General features: G+C 42.4%; 1 protein-coding gene across 4 annotated transcripts in view; it reads right to left on the bottom strand.

The window, feature by feature from the left end:
* Positions 1 to 17,294: 17,294 nt before the first annotated feature.
* The window catches only part of EPS8 (EGFR pathway substrate 8, signaling adaptor), a 197,681-nt gene continuing 190,101 nt past the window's right edge, over positions 17,295 to 24,874 (bottom strand). For all 4 annotated transcript variants that reach the window (XM_061417742.1, XM_061417740.1, XM_061417741.1 and 1 more), the window contains 3 exons: positions 22,152 to 22,332; positions 20,805 to 20,934; positions 17,295 to 18,552 (listed from right to left, as the gene is read on the bottom strand). In XM_061417742.1, coding sequence (XP_061273726.1) covers positions 18,436 to 18,552; positions 20,805 to 20,934; positions 22,152 to 22,332 — 428 coding nt within the window. In that variant the 3' untranslated portion in view covers positions 17,295 to 18,435. The remainder of the gene's footprint in view (positions 18,553 to 20,804; positions 20,935 to 22,151; positions 22,333 to 24,874) is intronic.

Genomic DNA, 24,874 nt, shown 5'->3' with positions numbered 1-24,874 from the left:
TTCTTTCTTGTACCCTAGGGGATTCTCGAACCAACTCAATTTCCACTCTAGGATTCAAGTTTAAAAATTGAGAGCAGAGGCAGTCAGGGCCTCTGTGTTATTAACTAAGGTATTTTTTAATCACCTGAGTAGTGCTACAGCACAGTGAATATGGAGGCCTTAGCACATGTGGTCCACAGTAGCCTACATGGTGCTTAGAAAGAGCTGAAGATTCTGATTTTACATAAATAGCTTAGAGAATATCTTTGCAAACCCCGGTTTCCTAATATATTTATGTTACAACACATGACATAAAAGTTTTTGCAGAGGGGTGGGTAAAAGTGAAGAGAAAGGAGAGGAAATAAGATTTCAAAATGAACCATCAGTGATAAGCCTAGATATTTGGCAATTATTTCCTTATAAAAATCATGGTGTATAAGTTTGAAACATATCAAAAGTGCAGTGCATCAGTTTACTTAAAAAGTCAGTAGTGTCAAATGTATTTTTTGGGGGCAACAGATTTCTCTTTCTAAATATATTCTGAGTCACATAATTTTGGATTAACAAGATATTTAACTTTGAGTGATACTGAGATCAAATTTCTGGGCTTCAAAAGCCAATTTCTGAAGTTGATTGAGAAATGACCTCGAGGCTCTAATTTATAAATTTAATATCTAATACCAATATATCCATACCTACACATTATATTAGTCTTCCCTTATAGCTCAATTGGTAAAGAATCTGCCTGCAATGCAGGAGACCCAGGTTCAATCCCTGGGTTCGGAAGATCCCCTGGAGAAGGAAATGGCAACCCGCTCCAGATTCTTGCCTGGAGAATCCCAGGGACAGAGGAGCCTGGCAGACTACAGTCCATGGGGTTGCAAGAATCAGACATGACTTAACAAATAAACTACCACCACACATTATATGGCTTTATTTAACTTGCAAAGGAAGGAAGGTGAAAGATGGCAACCTTTTGCTGTATTCTAGTCCAGAATTTATCATTTTCCACTACAAAGTCAACACTGCCGCTCAAATTTAAAATGAGAAAATTTAGTAAGGTTTTTTTTTTAAGTTCCTATAAAATCTTTAATTCGATTTTATAATCTCCCCCCTTTTCTAAAATCTGTCCCTGCCCCCAGAAAGGTGATACATCTCTCAAACAAAGCTGGGGTGTAAACATGTAAAGCAGGGGCTGGAGACTTTGAGAGGTTTTTTGCAGACCTTATGAGAGCTGCTGGCTAGGGCATTGGCTCTCAACCAAGGAGGTAAAGTTACTGAATTCAATCTCTAAGAGCCAAAATCCTCCCTGCTTTCTAGGAGGCCTTCCTTTCCTCCTCGGGAAATGTCTGATGTAATGTGCTTCAAACTAACTGGCTGCATTCCTAGCTCACCGATCACTCTCCTGGGGCTTGGCACAGGCTCAGAGGCCTTACCCAGCTCTGAACAGAACATCCACTTTGGCCAAAGGGGTTAGAAAGCAGCAAAAACCTAACATACACCAACTCCTACCTCTGCCTCTGGTTTTTTAACCATCCTGTTTGGATGGTTGGAGGCATTTGAAGGAAACTTAAGCCATCATCTCTCTAACTCCTGGCCTTCCAGAACAGCAGGATTTTTGTTTGTTGTTTTCAGTTTCAACTTATGCTTATCACAAAACCTGATCCTGGTGGGCCACTCAGTAAAAGATGAAGGACCATGTATAGCTCTGGGAGTTGTACTATGAGGGACATGAGCAAACTGAAGATTGTCCAGGGCGGGTCACCAGAACCCTGAGCAATGCCGAAGGCAAAGGTGATGACCACCAGACCTCGACTGACTGAGGCCATTCAGCCTGGAGTCAAGGACGAGTCACTGGTTTGTTGAATCATTCGTTAAACAAATATGTGTTTTTGTAATCACTTTAAATGAACCGATCAATCAACCAAAGAAATATTTTTTGATCACTTACAATACTCATACATGAGAGCACAAATCTAGAGAAGGGAATGGCAACCCACTCCAGTATTCTTGCCCAGAGAATCCCATGGACAGAGGAGCCTGGTGGGCTACAGTCCATGGGGTAACAAAGAGTCGGACACGATGGAGTGATCCAGCACACATGCAGAGCACGAATGGTTGCCACAGGCTAACTTGGAAAAATACGAAATCAGAGTTTGGTTGTTGTTGAAAGGACTAAGAAAGCAATTAGACAAATGAAACAAGTTTTTTTCTACATTTTTCACTTGTGTAGCTCAAATGTCAATACATCTGTAAGAGTACACCCGTAATGGTGGTCTACCTTTTGTCCCAACAGCTCATAGAACAGAAATACCACATTCTCGTGGCTTTTGTTACTCATCAATCACCATAGACCCTGACATGCTTCTTCTTCATGAGGATCAGCAAACCAGCCTAGTCTCCTACTCAAAATCAGACTCTCCTCCACCCCCATCCCTGGCAGATGGCTAATTCTTTTCTATGAACCACTTCCAGTATGCTTCTGGAATTGCCATCTCTAGGGCAGCCCATTGCTCCATTCATCAGAAAGTGTTTCCTTCTCTTGCTTACACATCTAAGGACCTTACTAACAATAAGGGTGTCTGGCTCTGTACCTCTCATGGAGAGAGGCGTGAAGTCCAAATCCACTTTCCCATTTTGGTCAAAGGGCACTGTCCAGGTTACCTTGACAGAGGCTGACTTTCAAAACATTCCATTTGAGAAAAACAGTAGATTTATAGCTCTCAAAGAAAATTATTTGTTGACTCAACATCCCACTCTAGGCACCGTGGAAGTGACTGGGGTTGTGACATAGAGACAAGGTCACTGCTTCAGGAGTTTATATTCTAGCAGGTGGAGTCAGTGGTAAAGAACCTGCCTGCCAATGCAGGAGGCTCAAGAGATATGGGTTCAATCCCTGGGTCTGGAAGATCCCCTCAAGTAGTAAATGGCTACCTACTCCAGTATTCTTGCCTGGGAAATCCCATAGACAAAGGAGACTGACAGGCTACAGTCCATAGGGTAGCAAAGAGTCATGCACGACTGAGTGACTGAGCATGCAGGTACACAAGGGGACTTAAGAATGGAAAGTAAGGGCAGCAGAGTAGTACAGATAATGTGATATGTGCTTGCTAAGTCACTTCAGTCGTGTCCAACTCTTTGCAACCATATGAACTGTAGCCCACCAGGCTCCTCTGTCCATGGGGAATTTTCAGGCAAGAATACTGGAGTGGGTAGCCATGCCCTCCTCCAGGAAATCTTCTGCACCGAAGGATCGAACCCGGTTCTCCTGTGGAAACTGCATTGCTAATGGATTCTTTACTGCTGAGCCACAGGGGAAGCCCACAGATGATGTGACAGAAATACATAAAGCAGAAACTGTCGACCCAAGAGCACAGATGATTTCTTTCTGGAAGGGTCAAGGAAGACTAGACTGCCATATTAAAGTATTTAAGACTACCGAGCTACATTAAGGGCTGCTAAGGCTGTACACCCTACTCTGCAAGCAGCAAGCATTCATAAAACACCCACGCCGTCCATTGCTGGGGCTCATATGAGTAACCAAACCTCCAAACCCGCCTTCTGAAGCTTTTCTTCCTGGCTGACTCTCAAAATGACAATTTCTTTCCAGGACTCCACAGACCGCTCCAGCTCATGTGTTTTTCAGCAGAAGCAAGTGGGTTTACCGTCACTGCAAACATAATTGAACATACCAGGAATCACATTGCCCAGGCACTTAAAGTCAGTTTTGCTCAATGGAAGGAAGACAGAAGTAGAAGACTCTATTCCCTGGCCCCTGGGCCCCGAAAATCAGCCTGGAGGAGTCCTGCCTACCCCTCCCTCCATCTCCCCTCCCTTTACTTACGTATCACCTCCAGATAAACATTTGTTGCTCTTGTTGTTTAGTTGCTCAGTCATGTCTGACTCTGCGACCCCACGGACTGTAGCCCACCGGTCTCTTCTATCCATGAAATTCTCCAGGCAAGAATTCCGGAGCAGGTTGCCATTTCCTCCTCTGGGGCTCTTCCCAATCCAGGGATTGAACCTGCATCTCCTGCTTAGCAGGAGGATTCTTTACCACTGAGCCACCTGGGAAGCCCGCAGGTAGACATGGTGGTGGCAAAAAGGTGGAAGGGGGCTGGGTCCCTGGGTCGACACCTGGAGAAGCCCCTGCCTGCACTGGCCCATGGTGTGATCCAATAACACATTTCCACTGTGTCGTCATGAGGTTCTAGAGTTGTCGGTTATGGTAGTCAGCGTGCCCTTAACTCATATGGCAGCACAGGGATAACCTTTCTATTATGTTCCATCTCAGTTATGGTGGGAGTTTCTCAGGGCAGTGGTGTGTGACTATCCAATAAAATTTGCAGAAGACAGGTTAAAGGTGACACAGAACAGAGAAAGGGTAACACACAAGGCAAATAATGGCTCAGGAAGAGGTCACCACAACCGTGATGCTGCTTTTAAAAAATAAACTTTTCTATGGAAATACATACTCTTATCCAGAAGTGGTTTTCCTCCAAGTTAGAGCTCTCCTACTCTCTATCTTTTTTGTCCCTTCCCAAAACCCGTAACAGGGCTTCCCTGGTGGCTCAATGGTAAAGAATCCACCTGCCAATGCAGGATACTTGGGTTTGACCTTTAGATCAGGAAGATCCTTTGGAGGAGGAAATGGCAACCCACTCCAGGATTCTTGCTGGGGAAATCCCATGGACAGAGGAGCCTGGTGGGTTGCAGTCAGTAGGGTCACAAAGAGACACAACTTAGTGACCAAGCAACAACAACAACAAACCCATTACGTAGGAAACACACTCAAATTTTTCAGCCATACTGGGGACTATGGACTCTGAATCTGATTCCTGGGTTTCAGCAAAAAATAGGACCCTGGGTGGTTCCACATCAATGAGAGATCAAATGTATGGGAGGCCATGAGGCTTGGCACATGGGAGCTGCTGAGCCCAGATGTCATGGTAAGCCCAGGGATGTGGAAAGGAGCTCAAAGCCAGCTGACACAACCTAATTTTGTTCAGTTCTAAGAACGCCAAAAGTCTATGGGCTGTTTCAACTAAGAAAAGTTAGCTGCAACCACTACTGCCTTTACAAATGCAAACAACAGAATGGGCTTGGAAGGGTTCTTTCATGTTCAAAACCAACTAAATCACATTCTCCCTTAATCAGCAAACTTGGGAAGCTGGACAGGATAGGGCCTAGCAGTATAGCAGACGAAGCAGTTTAGAACCACAGACTGTGGTTGGAGAGAGATTTGAGCTAAGCCTCAGCCCCTGGCTATGACTCAGTGGCCTCATCTGTGAAATGGATGTAGTGATGGTAGCTTTTTCTCAGGGCTTCAACAAATAGATGATGTGCAAAGGGCTGAAAACCCTTCCTGGAATGACTTAATGTGTTACATAGCTCTCCAGTGAACAAGTAAACTTACCATCTCCAAGGGCCATCTTGGAATTCTCGAATACATTTGATAAAAGCGTCTAAAGCTGGTGCCTGTGCTGGGCTGGCTCAGTGCCCCCAGAGTGACACCTGAACCACCCCGCTTCCCTCCCACTCCCAATGGTCAGGAAAACTTTGGGATATAGAACAGGTCCAGGGTGTGACCCAAGGAGGACCCTCATGCCGTAGACATGTGGTGCCTAGCAGGAGCCGATCCTCTGGATCAGAGCCCTGCACCACTCGGGCCTGGCTTTTCAACTGTGAATCTCCTCTGTCAAGTGCATCATGAAACCCACACAAGCGGGTTTCCCAGAAAAGCAATGCCAGGGCTTGGTCCACATTCAGTGGAAAAATCTGCAGCAGTAGTGCAAGAAGCCTGTGCAAATCTGTGGCAGTAAAACCCTGTCTGAAAAGCCAGCTACTTGTTCTGAAACAAAAAACGCCAACTTGTGATTACAAACATCAATACCCAAACCCACCTGGGCAGGGCCAACAGTGAACAGGTATCTCTGGTGAACATCACCGAATCACTCTGAGAACTGGTTGTCTTGTTCATGTGAGAAAGGGAAGTGAGTGAAAGTCGCTCAGTCGTGTCCGACTCTTTGAGACCTGGTGGACTATACAGTCCGTGGAATTCTCCAGGCCAGAACACTGGATTGGGGAGCCGTTCCCTTCACCAGGGGATTGTCCCAACCCAGGGATCAAACCCAGGTCTCCCACATTGCAGGCGGATTCTTTACCAGCTGGGCCACCAGGGAAGCCCAAGAATACTGGAGTGGGTAGCCAATCCCTTCTCTAGGGGAACTTACCAACCCAGGAATTGAACCAGGGTCTCCTGCATGGCAGGCGGATTCTTTACCAGTGGAGCTACCAGGGAAGCCCTGTCTTGTTTGAGACCTGGAATAAGAAGAGCGTCCTCTACAGGGCTGTGCTGAGAGCTGCTTGCTGTGATGCCTGGTGGTTTAGGGACGTGGAGTGACATGGTTAAAACAATATAGACTTTCGAGTCATGGTGCTCTGCCACCTGGCATCCCTGTGCCCTTGAGAAGTCACCTACTATCTCTGAGCTGAGAGTGAAAGTGTTAGTTGCTCAGTCATGTCCGACTCTTTGCAACCCTGTGGACTGTAGCCCACCAGGCTCCTCTGTCCATGGGATTCTCCAGGCAAGAATACTGCAGTGGGTTACCATTCTCTTCTCCAGGGGATCTTCCTGATCCAGGGATCGAACCCAGGTCTCCTGCATTGCAAGCAGATTCTTTACCATCTGCGCCCCCAGGAAAGCCACCTATCTCTGAGCCTAAGTATCCCACAAGACACAAAGCACTGTCTACTTTGTGGAGTTGTGGGAAAACTCAGAACTGGTCATGTACAGCGTAAGCTGAGGACAGAGTCAGAATGGAATACATGCTGTGTGATTCTCCAATTTTCTTTCTCTCTGTACATTTAGACCATTAGACCTTCCCCCTCATTCCAGCACCCAGACATCTGCAGAGTGAGCCCACCCAACTGAGTTCTCACCACCCTGGGTGCACTGACTGGGAGACCCTCTCCAGTAGATGGGCTCCCCACACTGGTGGTACCAACCCTTTGTGCTAAACGCTGCCACACTTGGCATCAGGAGCTCTGAAGGAGAGGCTTATCCACATACATCTATCAGGATTATGGGACACTCACTTTGACAAATGCTAAAAACAGTGGGACATATCTGAGCAATTCTAGATAGCTGTTTTAATTTGCATTTTGCAAATTACCGGGGCATAAAATAACAATAGTCATTCCCTCATTTTTTTTCCTGTTGCTGCAAGATAAATGAAATGATTTACCCAAACATCCACATTCTGCCCTATGATAAGATTGGTTTTAGAGACGAGGCAATAAACTAACTCCCTGTTGTTTAGTCACTCAGTCGTGTCCCACTCTCTGCCACCCATGGACTATAGCCCACCCGGCTCTCTGTCCACGGGATTTCCCAGGCCAGAATACTGGAGTGAGTTGTCATTTCTTTCTCCAGGGTATCCTTAGATCCAGGGATTGAACTCAGGTCTCCTGTATTAGCAGGTAGATTCTTTACCACTGAGCCAGCAGGGAAGCCCATACCACAGATTAAATCGCAGCAAGTGTGGATCCATTCCTGGTTCTGGTGTGGCTATCGTAGGGAAGACTGAAATGAGGAACAGCTCGTTTTGCCCTGATGTAATAGCATCTGACATAATTCTGCCCCTAAGCAGTATGGAAGGGTGTTCTCTTTGGTGAGGGCAATTCTTGGACAAGGTCTTAGCTGTGAGTTACCAGCAGTCGCATCCCCCAACAGCAGGGGGATGAGAGTGTCCCATGGGGGCAATCTGGTAGTGCATGGAGGCATCTGCTCCACTCTTCCACTCTCAGAATTCCCTGATGCCCCAGAGAGCCAACTCTGTATGCAAAGCTCCAGACTGAAGAAAAGATTCTCATCTTTAGACATCAGAGCGGAGGAGGAAGGCAGGTATCATAGCAGGATCTAGAAATAAGGAACTGTGAGAGGATGTCAATGGCAATTATCTTGTCTCAATAGAGCAGTGTTTTGCAGGGGTGATCAGCCATCTGAAATTATCCCAAGATGTAAGTGACTGTTGTGACCAAGCACTGTATTTCCTGGTCTAATTGTTGCTATGGAATGATTAGTTTCCAACCCACCTTCCCGTTCATCTGCAAGGGCCTTCATGGAGGAGGAGCTCTGTGGAATCTGGACCAGTGGTTTCCAAATGAGGTTCCAGGTCTCCTCTTTGCAGCTTCAATGAGAGGAACACTGAATTTTGCCTGTTTTATACAGTGAGATACCATATAAAATTTCATATTTTAAAAAGATGATTTTTCTGTTTAAAATGTTTTTTATACACTGACCTATGATATCTGAGAGAAAAGATTTGCAGGATGTAGAAAAGTCTCTGCGTTAGATCAGATTTCAGTTGTTCCACTTACTCTGCAACAAGCTACTTAATTTATGTCTGAGTTTCATTCTCCTCATCCACAAAGTGGGGAATATATGTTAAAGCTTTCAGCACACAAGAGTTCACTTTCCATTTTCTTTTCTTTAAGAATAGATGAAAGGTAGGCTTCCCCGGTGGCTCAGTGGTAAGGAATCTGTCTGCCAATGCAGAAAACATGGGTTCAGTCCCTGATCTGGGAAGATCGCACATATCAAGGAGCAACTAAGCCCGTATACCACAACTATTAAACTTGTGCTCTAGAGCCTGGGGGCTGCAACCACGGAGCCTGTGTGCTGCAGCTACTGAAGCCCATGCTACACAACAAGAGAAGCCACCATAATGAAGAGCACACACACTGTAGCTAGAAAGTGGCCCCTGCTCTCTGAAACTAGAGGAAAACCCTCGCAGCAACAAAGACCCAGCATAGCCAGATAAATTAATATCAAAGGCTTCCCAAGTAGTGCTAGCAGTAAAGAATCTGCCTGCCAGTGCAGGAGACATCAGAGACTCAGGTTCAATCCTTAGGTTGGGAGGATCCCTTGGAGGAGGGCACAGCAACCCACTCTAGGATTCTTGCCTGGAGAATCCTATGGACAGAGGAATTTGGCAGGCTACAGTCCATAGGGTCACATGGAGTCAGACATGACTAAAGTGACTTAGCATGCATGCATGTATAAAAAAAGAAATGCACACACAATCCTCACAGGATTATAAACAAAGAACAGATGGGAGTAAAGAAGGCCTTAGTGTATGACACCAGTTCAGAGTAAGAAACCATAAAATAGGACAAGCTCTTGGAGACCTAGAGATAATAATTACTTACCATTCATGTGTGTGTGTGTGTGTGTGTTTTATTCTCAGATTTTTTTGTTATCTGAAAGAAACGATGTGTTCATTTGGAGGAGTAACAGGAATGACTGAAGCTAGAGAAATTATCTTCTACTCCATGGCCACGCTTGAGGGATAAGGCTGACTGTTTCAGGGTCCAGGAGGTGGGGCAGCCCAGAAAAGCAGTAAGACTTGGGCCAAGTGCCTGGAGCCACAGTCAGGAAGGGAAGAGCCCAGGCAACCAGCCAGCACCAGGACCATCTGGGCCTGGCAGGAGCCCTGGTTCATTGCCCACTTGGTCACAGCAGCAAACTAGATGAAGTATGCCTAGGGCCCTTCAGGAAGTGCATCAGCTGTTAGAATATCCCTAGTGGTACAGACATGACTGAAGCGACTTAGCAGCAGCAGCAGCGGTATAGAACCCAGTTTCGGAACCTCACTCCCCTCAGAGCACCTGATAGACATACCTCACCCCAGTTCAGGTCAGTGTCTAGGAGGATGGTTCTCAGTAATTCCTTTTATCTTATCAGAATTTTACTTGCTTTTTATCTAATAACCTTTCCCTCACAAATGTGATTTGAAACACCTGAACATTTGGGTACTAGGAGATATTTCTTTTCTTGGTAACTGGGTACCTCCTGCATCAAAAACAAAACAAAACAAAAAAAAAAACTGAGGATTTCTCATAAAACTGAGCTCAGAGCACTGGCTTATTCACCTTCTTTTCTGTCCCAAACATGCAAAAAGAAAGTAATAAATAGGCGAGGAAAGGAGGCTGTGAGTGATATAAGGCCAGTGATGTGGTGTGAGGCTGTGATGCAAGCTGATGAGAGCCTGTACGTGGTGCAAGGCTGCGAGGTTGTGTAGGAGTCAGTCCTGGAGAAGCCTGCATTGAAGAGGGGATGGAGGACCAAGATGGTAGAAACAGAATGGGTTGGGCCGGGGGGTAGATGGGAGTACTGAGTAAAATTCCTGTCTGGGACCCAGAACTGCTGGAACTAGACCCCTTCTCTGGAAATTGCCTATAGCAGCCACGGCTTTTTGAGCATGTTATGTTTTAAGTAAGGAAAAGAAGATCCAAGAGGAGGGTGGTAAAATGGTAACTACTTGATACTTTCTCCTGCTGATTCATCCCCAGGGGCCCTTGACACAACCTTACAAAGATCTCTGAATAGACTAACTTAAAAGCATGTCTTTTGGGAAACACCCAATGTCACATGTATAAAATCACAGTCTCTGGGAAGTCGGCACTGATTTTTGGTGGTTTTAAGATGTAATTTGCCCCACAAGTGACAAATTAATAAAATTAATCCCAGGGATAAATACAGCAAGTTGCCAACAGTTCTTCGGATTGTATATCCTCTGAAGGCAGAGGCTACCTCTAGGATTCTCACTGAATATGCAGTTCTTAAAGCAGACCCTTACAAAATGTTTACTAAGCGAACATTGTCTTTTCCTATTCAGAAACAACCAGTCTTTATAAAAATCCCTGTGAGTGTGTACAACTTTTTAATATTGTTCCATGTAAGCACCAGGAAGAAAGAGACCGGAACCAACCTCATGAGATCTTCACTCAGCAGCAACACAGCCTCTATAAAAAAAGGCTAAATGTAAATTCTGGGACTGACAAAATACAATAACTGAAAAGAAGATTCACTGGATTGTCTTGACACATACTGGAAGACAGATCACAGGGGAGAAAACGAGTTGGTGAAGCTGAATACATTACAAAAAAAATTTTATTGTCTTTTGGCCGCACCATACAGCACATGGGATCTTCATTCCTCAACCAGGGATCAAATCCATGCTCCCTGCAGTGGAAGTGCAGAGTCTTAGCACTGGACCACCAGGCAAATCCCAAGCTGAATACATATGGATATAAATTTCTAATCTGAAGAACAGGGGAGAAAAGATTTTTCATATATTGAACACTAGGCAATAAAAGCTGAAAAATAAATGCAGAAAATCCTACAGTTGCTCCAATTTTCTGCCTAGGTATGGCTTTCAAAGTTCAGTGCAGGGAGAGAGAACTGCGGTGGAGTTCAGTAGACTTTTGAGTTGAGGAGACAAAAGCTTAGAAAGTGACAAGGGCAAGGGAACTAAAATTCATAGCACAGAGTCACAGAGCAAAGAAAGCTGCATCAAGAGAGAGCTCTGGAGATACACATAGGGTCCCCGTAGAGTCCTAAGTGGAGGATGGCTCATTGCATGCCTATTAGAAAACTGCTCAAGCCTGAGGAAAAGACTCACATGAAAGGACTTAGAAGGACAATTCTGAGCTCACCAGAACCAGGCATAGTCCCTATTATCATCTGTTACAGTGGGAAACATAATGCATGGAGTAATAGGTGGAGGATTCAGGAGAGTTTTGCTTCAATAGTGCAATAAAATTGGTTGTAATATAAATATTGCTCTGGTTCCACCTAAAAATACATAAAGAAAGGAAATATCAGAAAGGATCCAACTCTTACTAAGTAATTGAATAGCATCCCAAAACTAAGCACAATAACATTTGAAGTTATACAAAAGTATCCAGCACTAACAAGGTAAAATTCACAGTATCTGGCATCCAATTAAAAATTACATTAAAAGTGAAAAATACAGAAAAGAATCCTGAAAGTGGTCAGAGCTTTTAAAATTTCAAGCACACAAAGAAGCAAAAAAAAAAAAAAAAGAAAGAAAAATCATTAAAAAATCAATCATAATTAACCTAGAAGATATAATGATGACAGAATTAGTAAGTAAGAATACTAAGATAGTTTCACTGCCTTCCATACGACTGAAAAAAATCAAAGAAATATTGAGCAAGTCAAGTAGGGACAGGAAAGATATTTTTCAAAAATTAAACTTTTAATGATGAAAACCCTAATATCTGAGATGAAAAACACAAATGGAAAAGATGAAAAGCAGATTAGAAATTACAGAAGAAAAGATTAGCGAACTTGAAAACAGGAACAGAAACTACCCAAAATGAAATGATATCATCAACTCAATGGACGTGAGTTTGAGCAAATTCAGGGAGAGAGTGAAGCCTGATGTGAACTCTGATGTGCGCTGCAGTCCATGGGGTCGCAAAGAGTAGGACACGACTGAGCAACTGAACAACAACAAAAAATGAAACACCGAGAAAAAAACTCAGTAAAAAATTATCAGTGACCTTAGGAAAACTTCAAATGGCTCAGCATACATGAAATTGGAGACTCCCAAGGACAGAAGGCAGGAAGGACAGAAAAAAAAAGTAATAATGACCAAAACTTGACCAAAATTAATAGAAAACTATAATCCTAGTTTCCAAAAGCTCAATGAACATCAAGAACAAAAACGAGAAATATACAAAGGCCATGCCATAAGCAAATGGCTTAACAACAGTGATGAGATCTCCACTTTGGCAGCAACAGTTGATTGGTGATTAGGTGATCCTAGTTTCTAGTTTTTTTCCCTCTGTGTTTTCAGAACCAGCATCACTGCACCGCCCCCTCCCCACCCACCCCAGAGGTAAACTGTCCAGAATCGCCTCCCTCTCCTTCGAGCTTCCATGCCAGGTCTCCAGGGGTTCTCTCCTCTGTGTTCATGAGGCACCAACATGAGACAGTGCCTTCTCTTCAGTGGTCTGTGTCCCGGCTCCCAGGGCCCTTCCCTTCCTCAGACTTCTAAATGCTGGCAAACCCAAGCCCCTTCCCTGTGCAACGCTAGCCCAAGGGGCAGGGGCTGCTTCCTATTATTCCCACCTCTGTGATGTCACAGTGTTTTCTTTTTGCCTGTTTAACCAATTCCTTCTGTTAAATACTGTTTAAACAACAGAGAAAGATGACTGCATCTTGTTGGGTAAAACAATAAACATTTATGTGTATGCTTATATATTTTTACTTTATTCTTGTTGCTCACACTAATGTAATCTTAAGGAAAGACTTTGCTAGTCTTTTCACTATGGTATTCAGAGCATCAGAACCATTCCCGGTACATAAGTGGATAAATACATGAAATTTTTACAAGTTGGATGTTTGCTATAAGAGATTATAGAATCCAGTTCAAAATAAGACTGCAAAGTGGAGTTAGAGACAATTTAAGTTGGGCCAGGAAGTTAATTTTTACAAAGATTTAACCATTTAACAGTTCATTTTACAAAGATTTATTGAGAATCTACTATGTATCAGACACTATAGCAGAAACATTTTTTGATCATTGTATAGAATTTCAAAGATGTATAAAAGAGTGTATATGTAAGCTAAGTAGCCAGAGTTGAAACAGGTTGATTATTGAGCTGTTCTCTCAGTTTCAAATCTACACCCTTTAGTCTCAGCTTTGCAGTTTGGGGCTTTGCCAGGTGGGTGACCAATAGATTCTGCCACCGGGTCATAAGAAGCTAGACAGGGAACAAGGAACTTGCTTCCTTCTGTTCTACGTCCTGTTTCTGTCAACATCACCTTAGTAATAGCCCTCCACTTTGTAAGTAGCAATTGACTCCCAGTAGGTTCCAGTGACTCCCAAGAGCAGCCTCCTTATTCTCCCTCCGGAAATCCCAGTTTCAGCTGCCTGGCCTGCTGTCCTTAAGTATCTGAGTCCCAGCTCCATGGATTTGCCCAACTATTTTATTTCTTTTTACTTTTTATTGGAGAATAGTTGTTTTACACCGCTGTGTCACTCTCTGCTATACCGCAAAATCAATCAGCTATACATATACATACATCCCTTCTTTTTTGGATTTATGTCACATTTAGGTCACCACAAAGCGCTGAGTAGATTTCCCCGTGCTATATAGTTGGTTCTTGTTATTATTAGTTATTAGTTATATTAGTTATCTATTTTATACATAGTTAACAGTGTATGTGTGTCCACCCCGGTCTCCCAATCCATTCCCACGTCCTCTTTCTGCCTTGGCGTCCATACGTTTGTTCTCTATGTCTTTGTCTCTATTTCTGTTTTGTAAATAAGATCATCTATACCTATTTTTCTAGAACCCACATACATGTGTTAATATATGGTATTTGTTTTTCTCTTTCTGAATTTATCCCACTACTGGGCATACACCCAGAAAGTGAAAGTCTCTCAGTCGTGTCTGGCCCTTTGGTACCCCCATGGACTATACAGTCCGTGGGATTCTCCAGGCCAGAATACTGGAGTGAGTAGCCGTTCCTTCTCCAGGGGATCTTCCTGACCCAGGAATCGAACTGGTGTCTCCTCTTTACCAGCTGAGCTACCAGGGAAGCCCCACAACCCAGAGTAAACCATAATTCAAAAAGATACATGTTCACTGCAGCACAATTTACAACAGCCAGGACATGGAAACAAACTAAATATCCATCAACAGAGCAATGGATAGAGAAGATGTGGTATGTACATACAGTGGGATTTTACTCAGCCATAAAAAACAATAAAACCAGGTCATTTGTAAAGACGTGGATGGGCCTATAGACTGCCATACAGAGTAAACTATTTTTTTTTCCAGCTGAATTATTTTCTGAATTCCTGAGGCAACAGCACCAGTTAGGCTGTGCCCCTCTTCTGGGAGGTCTGTTTATTTACCAGTGGTGGGAACTTTTCTCCAAATTTCTTATCCCAGTAACCTAACTCCTCAGATGTCTGGCTCAAATTCTCCCTCCAGCTTTTCAATTCCATGAATTTCAACTCTTCTCTTTGTCGCCACCACCCTGAAGAAGGTAACTACTTCTGCAATTACTACCTCTGTGATATTTTCCTTTGGAATTTTATAGCATAAAGACATACTTATAAATGACACCAATTCTTTTTGAATCAGATTATGCTTCATGACCCAGGTAATCACGATGGTGTGATCACTGACCTAGAGCCAGACATCCTGGAATGTGAAGTCAAGTGGGCCTTAGAAAGCATCACTACGAACAAAGCTAGTGGAGGTGATGGAATTCCAGTTGAGCTATTTCAAATCCTGAAAGACGATGCTGTGAAAGTGCTACACTCAATATGCCAGCAAATTTGGAAAACTCAGCAGTGGCCACAGGACTGGAAAATGTCAGTTTTCATTCCAATCCCAAGAAAGGCAATGCCAAAGAATGCTCAAACTACCACACAATTGCACTCATTTCACATGCTAGCAAAGTAATGCTCAAAATTCTCCAAGCCAGGCTTCAGCAATATGTGAACCGTGAACTTCCTGATGTTCAAGCTGGTTTTAGGAGAGGCAGAGGAACCAGAGATCAAATTGCCAACATCCGCTGGATCATGGAAAAAGCAAGAGAGTTCCAGAAAAGCATCTATTTCTGCTTTTTTGACTATGCCAAAGCCTTTGACTGTGTGGATCACAATAAACTGTGGAAAATTCTGAAAGAGATGGGAATACCAGACCACCTGATCTGCCTCTTGAGAAATTTGTATGCAGGTCAGGAAGCAACAGTTAGAACTGGACATGGAACAACAGACTGATTCCAAATAGGAAAAGGGTACATCAAGGCTGTACATTGTCACCCTGTTTATTTAACTTCTATGCAGAGTACATCATGAGAAACGCTGGACTGGAAGAAACACAAGTTGGAATTAAGATTGCTGGGAGAAATATCAATAACCTCAGATATGCAGATGACACCACCCTTATGGCAGAAAGTGAAGAGGAACTCAAAAGCCTCTTGATGAAAGTGAAAGTGGAGAGTGAAAAAGTTGGCTTAAAGCTCAACATTCAGAAAACGAAGATCATGGCATCCAGTCCAACCACTTCATGGGAAATAGATGGGGAAACAGTGGAAACAGTGTCAGACTTTATTTTTCTGGGCTCCAAAATCACTGCAGATGGTGACTGCAGCCATGAAATTAAAAGACGCTTACTCCTTGGAAGGGAAGTTATGACCAACCTAGATAGCATATTCAAAAGCAGAGACATTACTTTGCCAACAAAGGTCCGTCTAGTCAAGGCTATGATTTTTCCTGTGGTCATGTATGGATGTGAGAGTTGGACTGTGAAGAAGGCTGAGCGCCGAAGAATTGATGCTTTTGAACTGTGGTGTTGGAGAAGACTCTTGAGAGTCCCTTGGACTGCAAGGAGATCCAACCAGTCCATTCTGAAGGAGATCAGCCCTGGGATTTCTTTGGAAGGAATGATGCTGAGGCTGAAACTCCAGTACTTTGGCCACCTCATGTGAAGAGTTGACTCATTGGAAAAGACTCTGATGCTGGGAGGGATTGGGGGCAAGAGGAGAAGGGGACGACAGATGAGATGGCTGGATGGCATCACTGAGTCGATGGACGTTGAGTCTGGGTGAACTCCGGGAGTTGGTGATGGACAGGGATGCCTGGCGTGCTGTGATTCATGGGGTTGCAAAGAGTCAGACACGACTGAGCGACTAAACTGAACTGAACTGATGCTATACTACACACAGGTTATTTTAACTTTCCTATCCTAATTTCTTTTGTCTTATCTCTACATTTTCAGATATTTTCCATAAGGGCTAAGTTATAAATGTGCATCAGGCAACTTCCTGGTGGTCCAACGGTTAGGACTCTCTGCTCCCACTGTAGGGGGAAGATGGGTTCAATCCTAGTCAGGGGATTAAGGTCCTGCATTCCATGTGGTATGTCAAAAAACTTTTAATTAAAAACATTTAAAAATAAACAAATAATTAAAAAATAAATACATGTGCATCCATGCTTATGAAATGGGAAGATATACAATAATTATTATTCTAATGTTTGTCTCACTTTGTCTGAGGGACAGTGCTTTGGGGGAACTGAGAAATGGAAAACAAGAGGCTCTCTTATTCCTCATGATTTGGGGAAAATTAACCTCTAGGAAGCTAATCCTCCTATAATATCCAACTCACAGGTTACTGTAGCTCTCTAACAAGGCATTTATATGGCGGCACTTCATAATCACAAATGCGGGGTATAAGTTTGTTTCTACTGCTGGGATCAACTGGACTTGATGGCAGAAGAAAATGTGATGAAATAAGAGGGGTGGAAGAAAGAGAAACAACTGAAGAAAGTAATCTAGAGCAGCTTTTACCCACTCAGAACTTCACTAAGTTCTGAGTGGGTAAGTTCACTAAGTGGGCCTCTGTTTTTCCCATTCCACTCAACCGTGATCCCCACTCTTCACGCCAAAGGTCCCTTTTGCCAATGAGACACAAGCCATTTATTAACATACAGCAAATACTGTTTATTGCAGACTTTCCAGCTGACTCATGTGAAAAAGGCACTATGAAAATTAATGAATCTAGATAATCTCTCTAAATGGGTTTATGTTAAAATATACAACATTCTTACATAACATCTGTTTTATATATGTGAAATAATATAACATTTAATGACAAAAATCATGTTTCCAAAAATAACTTTGTTGAAGGTTAGGTCTCTCTCTTTTCTCTACCTAGAATCTTTCACAGGATCAAAATATGTGTAGATTATTTCTTAATACCAGAAAAACTTGACATGGATAAACACATAAGATGGCCCCAGTTTACTTTTAACTACTTGTATCAATATTCAGAACTGGGGCCTTCATTAAGCAAAATACTGTAACACACACCAATGCAGGCTATTTCCTGTGACAGATTTTGAATGTATGTGACCTCTTTTACACTTGTGCTTTCTTAATATATAAGAACACAGTATAGATAATAAGTAGAGTATAAACTAAATCAAAATACAAGCTATACAAGGAATTGTGAGCAACAGAGCCGTGACAAATAAAATGTCTCAGGAATGTTCTAAAGGTTTCTATTTGTATGTCCAAGGCCTTGTTGTACTTTACAGTTCATTAAATGTTTCAAATTTTTTTAAACTGTTGGCATTAAGAACTTTAAATAAATCTAAATAGTCTATATGTCTAAGAAGAGACCTAAGTAAGCAGAGACTAGCCTAAAGCAAGCTACACCCTGGATGATACACAACACAGTCACAGGCAAACCTAAAAATATTTAGATTTTGAATCATGGGCATATCTATCTTTTTGCTTTGCTGCAATAAATAAATTCACCACTGTCAAAAATATCTGCTTATGCATTGAGACTGAGATGAAATAATTAATCCATTAAAGGAAACCTCACCTTGGTCGAATATGCAAAATATTTCCCAAGGTCAAAACTTCTGCTTAAAATTTTTAATTTTAATAAAAATAATGGGCCCAGAAGAAAGTCCTCTGCTTACTTAGGTTTGCATTGTTTCTTTATGGCGATAAATTCTGTATACCAAGAAAGAAGAATCTGACATTCCTTTCATGGCTTCTTAAAACAAAGCATGGTGGACACATGCCAAGAATGATGGAATTTTGAAACTAATTAGTGATGCTTCCCTCATCAAAAGACTCCACTCCTGAGTCGCTTGCAGCAGCACTGATTTTTTCCTGTCGTCTTCGCATGATTTCTTGCAACTCAGAGCTGCCACTGTTATCCTGAAAAACAAACATGGTTCAGACAAGATCGTTAGTGGTCTGTGAGGCTGCAGATCACGTAAGGAAATGGCTCAGGCTAAAAGTTCTTTGTGTTTTTCTTCTCACGTCTCTTGGCGGGGAACTGAAGGCTGCCCTTCACGTAAGTGATGGTTTGGACTCCACTAACCTCACTTTTTCACTGGTAGTGTCTAAAGACCATTCATTCACCATGCTTTCACTTGAACATGTTAAAGGTAAATCAGTAATGCATGTGGAATGCTTTAGATTCCCTGGGAGAAAGAAGAGGTTGTATAAGCACAAAAAGATGCTAACTTATCAAAGAATGCTCTTTAGGTCAAGCAAGATATTCATCTATCTGCTGTAGGGGATTCTAAATCAGGCCCAAAGACTGGGCTCAGAAAACACCAAGTTTCCTCACACCAAAAGGTTCTGACCATCTGACATCTTGTTGGTTCTTGTCCTTTTGAAGTCTGACCTACAACCCCTATGCACCCACTATAATCCCCTCTCATCTACAGAAGTCTCTGGCGACACAGGTGAGTAAACAATGAATGAGATACAAGAGAAGGGCATGATGGGAAGGTGCCTGGAGAAGATGCAGAACCTTAGGTAACAAGTCTCTGCCTCCATTCACATCCAGAGGAAGAGGAACAAGAGGCCAGGAGGACATGGGCAGTCAGGGAAAACGATAGCAATAGGGAGGCAGGACTGAAGGAATTCAGAAGTGTTAGGATTATGGAACTTACTTAACCCTTAACATTCTCAATAAAAACAGAATGCATAATGGCAACTAAACAGCCTGAGGAAAGATATAATCCTGACTCATATTCAACAGACAGAAAGCCTAATATAGAACCAAGAAAGATCAATGTGGTAGGAAAAAATTTCAAGGGAAATATTTCTCCTGACTGAGAGTGGTTATAGGGTTGCATGCACGAGGCTATTTTAGTTCATTATTTAACTGTTGAATTTACACAATATACCTGCTTGAGATAATTGTGTATTGATTTCACACCAAAGCCTATATCCTTTCATCTGAATCGGAGTTTAATTTTCATGAAAGCTATTAAGAGCTGTGAGATGTAACAGTTAGAAACTACTACCCTTACATAGCCCATGTTAAGCAGAGAAGGATATTGGAAGCTTAAGTATATCCAATCTAGAAAAAATTTATTCTCCTGCTTTCACAGAAACAACTATAACTAAGGAATAAATAAATAAAAATAACTAATATTTTCTCTCTGATTGTTTATATGTATAAGCAGGTCTAGGCTTATCTGATAGCTCAGTTGGTAAAGAATCTGCCTGCAATGCAGGAGACCTGGGTTTGATCCCTGGGTTGGAAGATCAGCTGGAGAAGAGATAGGCTACCCACTCCAGTATTCCTGGGCTTCCCTTGTGGCTCAGCTGGTAAACAATCTGCTTGCAATGTGGGAGACCTGGGTTTGATCTCTGGGTTGGGAAGATCCCCTGGAGAAGGGAAAGGCTACCCACTCCAGTATTCTGGCCTGGAGAATTCCATGAACAGTATAGTCCATGGGACTCTAAAGAGTTGGACACAACTGAGCAACCTTCAGTTCACTAAGCAGGCCTAAGGCATACAGCCACAGTTTTAACACTTTATAACCTCGAACCTGGGTTTCCCTGGTGGCTCAGTGGTAAAGAATCTGCCTGCCAATACAGGAGATGCAGGTTTGATCCCTGGGTTGGGAAGATCCTCTGAAGAAGCAAAGGGCAATCGACTCCAGTATTTTGCCCTGGAAATCCCATGGACAGAGGAGCCTGGTGGGCTGCAGTCCATGGGGTCACAGAAGAGTCAGAGACAACTTAGCAACTAAACAACAGCAATCTCTAACTTGCTAGAATCTACAAACTAAATGTTAAGGACAAGCAAAAATTTTCTGGCCTCTTAGGTCATTTATTCACTTGAAGTAAATGAGTAAATAAAATTCCTATAGAAGTAGTTAGCACATACAAAATTAAAGCATTAGGCTTTTTATTAGACATCCCCAAATACATGAAGTTCAAGCTTCATTTTGCAGGCACACTTAAAATAAATTAATCTCCCTAAAAGTGGTCACTGATGACTCCAGTAACAGATTATTAAACCTGATTCAAGTTGAATTCAGCTCTGTATGAAAGGCAAAGAGAGTGACCAATATGGACACAAACATTATTTCCAGAGCTTTCAAACTGCAGTCCACCCTCATGACTAATACAGAAAAACACCATCTTGGGTTGATAAGTCATACCTCCAATGCAGCTTTCTGAACAGTGATTTGGCTAAAGACTCTGGCCCCTTCCGGGCAGACGGTTCTCAGTTCATCTTTATTGAGAGAGAAAAGCTGTGCACCATTTAATACGCCAAGACTATTAACAGTCCTGAGAAAACAAAAGAAAGAAAAGAAAAAAACAGAGCATTAAAAATACTGTCTGAACTTGTGGTGGCCAAGGGGCAGGGACGAACTGAGAGTCTGGCGTTGGTAGATGCAAACTATTACAGATAGGATGGATAAGCAACAAAGTCCTACTGTAGAGCACAGGGACTATATTCAGCATCCTGGGGTAAACCGTAGTGGAAAAGAATATAAAAAAGAACGTACACAGATGCATAGCTAAGCCACTTTGCTTATAGCAGAAATTAACACGACACTGTAGATCAACTATATTTATATAAAAATAAATTATACATACATACATACATACAAACTGTCTAGAAAAAACAAAAGGAAAATTTCTGGTCCTCTACAATCTCTCTTCTCCAGGTGTTCTATACACTGCAAATCATAAATGGTACTAGAGTGCTTAGGGGAATGACAGGGGGCTAGCTTGGTAATGACCTTGAGGTCATTATCACTAAAAAAAAAGATCACTAACCATAAACTATCAAAAAAGCACTATCTGGGTTTATTATTCTTATTATGTAGCAGCAATTCCTTGAAATGTGGTGTTTTGTAGAAGGAATAGATAACTTTCTAGCAGTTGGGCAACTGACTAACCAGCGTGCCTCATTCTTTTCAGTCATAGGTGAGTCCCATGTGTCAGGTTCTCTTGAATACGTATTGTTCAAAGAGTTCAAATACACATGTTCAAATACGTGTACCAAATATACACAAAATATTTACAATTTTTTAATAGAAAAATAGAAACTTCCCTATGGAGTTCTGAAAGGAAAAGCTCTATTAGGTTATAACCCATGATAAGTAATGTCAGCTATTTTTTACTTGCTTGGGACCTACATGCTGCAGCGGGAGGAAAGTTTCTGCTTTGTGTCCTCTGTGGCCTAGGGAGTCTAGGTTAAGACCACAGTCTACACATGTGACCTTCTGAAGGATAAAGACAGCTGCCAACAGATTGCTTTAGAAGCCAAAGATGAACAGACCCCACCATCTAGAAAATGGGGTGCCAACAAAAGACAGTTATTTCCGCTTCTTGCAATTCGTTTTTTAGCTATAAATGGCTAGAGTCATTTCCTAAGTATAATGGATACAGCTTGGGTTCTCACATTTTCTAGGAATCACTTGTGCATCTTAGTGATCAAATTGAAAACACTGCATGTTTTACACACAGAACTGTAAAGGATTCCCAGAGAGACTTACACAGGGTTGAAGCCCTTTGACTGCAACCACGTCTTCACTTCCTCTGGGGTGGAGTCATAAGTGATATTGACAACTGGCACATTCTGCCGTGGCACGTGGAATTTCTTCTGGGCGGCGCTCCGACCAATGGTCAGTCTGTGGATAAGTTCATCCTGCACTTCCTCCATCTGAGATTTCCTCCCTAGATACCAACACAGAGGAGGTTATTTTATTTTTTAAAGCTCCAACAACTCACTCTCTCTAGAACTCCAATGCCAACAATCTTATGACCCCAGCAGGGCTGACAATCTAGTATTCCTCCTATCTTCCCTTTCATTCTCACCAAGCATACACTTCATAATCAATTATTAAAATCACTCCCTGTTTCTTCTCTGTCTTCATTGTATTCATTTGGCAAGACCCCCACCCTTGTTAAATCTCACTTTTGTATTCTGTGCTACACCTGCACACCGAATAGAAGCCAACAGTGCTGAGTGAGCTCATGTTAATTTCATGATCATGAACCTCCACTGGGCGGTTAATGCTCCCTGATAATCATACTACATTTCCCGAGGCCAGTGGTTTTCAACTGGGTGGGGGATTTTGACTCCAGGGGACATCTGACAACAGCCAGAGACATTTGGAAGATGTCACAAATGGGGGTCAAGAAAGAAGGAAGCTATAATCATGCAGTGAGTAGAAGCCTGACATAACAAGACAGGCTGCAATGCACGCAGGTCAGTCTCCTATAGCAGAGAATTACACAGCCTCAAACGTCCACAGGGCTCAAGGTGAGAAATCCCACCCTGGACCATACAATTGCCTGCTGTTAGACAAACATTTCCTATGTTCTTCCTTCTGTGAACCTCCCAACACCCAGTCTCCAATCCTCACCCTGAGCTGATGATCTCATTTTCATCATTTCTGAGTAAAATAAAGAAGTTAAACTTAGATCCCTAAGTTTCCTCAGCAGCTCTCCCCGCTAAGATTCCCTAGTAGCTCTCCTCACCACCAGCACTTTTCCTGTACACTCTGCCAGCTGTCCTTCTATTACATTATAGACAAGTGACTCCTCAGTCCTCAGGCAACCCCTCTACAAGTGCACTAGACGCTACGTCCTCTATTTAAATCCTCTGACAGTAATTTCCCCCTGCTTCTTCCATGTTATCAATTTTCCTCTGACTGACTCATTTCAACCAATTACAAACATGCTATTATTTTGTTACTTCTCTCACATCTAAATAAGTTCCTTTTTTACTAAGATTTTTAAGTGGACCATTTTTAAAGTCGTTACTGAACTTGCTGCAATACTGCTTCTGCTTTTATGTTTTGGTTTTGTGGCCGTGAGGCATATGGGATCTTAGTTAGCTTCCTGAGTGAGGATCAAACCTGCACCCCCTGCATTGGAAAGTGAAGTCTTAACCACCGGACTGCCAGGGAAATCCCTAAATAAGCCCTTTCTTAACCCCATGTCCCCTCTCAGCTACTCCCATTTCTCTGCTCCTCTTTTAGCAAAACTAAAAAATCTGTCCAGACTAGCCTACTGAAACTCCTATTCTTCAGTTTCCTCTTAAATTCACTGGAATTAGGCTATTGGTGCATCTCTCCACATCATTTTGCTAAAATCCAGTGGTTGATTCCCAATGATTTACTTATGTCATCCATCAGCAACATTTGAAGAAGGCAATTCCTCCTTGAAACACCTTCTTATGGCCTTCAGGACACACACACGCTCTGATTTTCCTGTCTCACAGGCCTCAGTATCCTATTCTCAGAATTGTTTCATCTCCCTAACTCTCCAGGGCTCAGTCCTTAGATCTCTTTTCCTGATGCACTCTCTGCATCAATGATCACTGCGGGTGGTCTCATGGCTTTAAACACCATTTAAAAGCTGGTGACTACCCAAATTATTTCTGCAGTCCAGATTGGTCCTCAGAACTCTAGACTCATATTATACCAACTCTCTACTTGATATATTCATTTGGATGTCTACTAGATATCTCAAATGTAACATGTCTACACTGGAATGACTCATCTTTTCCTGAAGCTTGCTTTTATGCTAGTTAGTTAGGAATTCTATTTTTCCAGTGCCTCCAGCAAAATACCACTGAAGTATGCCGGATTCCCCTTTGCCTTCAATTACATCCAATCCACTGGCAAAACTTGTTGGTCCTACCATAGAAGATGCCACACATCCAACCACTTCACTCCATCTTTTTTCTGTTGCCAAGCTTGGTCTGATCCACCAGCCTGTTCACAGATCTCTCTGCTGCTTCTCTCCATGACCCCACCCTTTGTTCCTCATTCTTTTCTCAATACAACAGCTAAGTTGATCCTTTTAAAATCTTAGTCAGAGACATACACATACATATTTGTAGTATATCACCTTCAAGGATTAAGTACAAAGAACTGATACAGTAATCCAATTTAACTAACTTGGCAAGTGACAGTGACTTAGTCACTAAGGGAGCTTTTGTGACCACTCTTCTGATTCTTTTTTTTCAGGGAGAGTATTTCAGAAAGTATTTGGTGTCCCTGGGAAATAAGTGAAACTGTGAAATAATAAGATAGTGTTATTTTAGCCTAATTTTTTTTTTAATTCCTCAAGTACCCAGGAAAGCTTTTGAAGAAAAAAGAAGTCAAAAGAAAGAGAAATAAGTGAAAGGAAGAGAGAGAAGGAGGGAGGATGAGAGGCTAGAGAGAGAGGGAATATTACCAATGGTTACATTTAGCTAATACACAGC

The sequence above is a fragment of the Bos javanicus genome, chromosome 5 (genome assembly GCF_032452875.1).
Source record: "Bos javanicus breed banteng chromosome 5, ARS-OSU_banteng_1.0, whole genome shotgun sequence".
NCBI classification, from domain to species: Eukaryota; Metazoa; Chordata; class Mammalia; order Artiodactyla; family Bovidae; genus Bos; species Bos javanicus.
The sequence above is the reverse complement of the archived record's forward strand: the minus strand, read 5'-3'. Positions and strand labels throughout refer to the sequence as shown.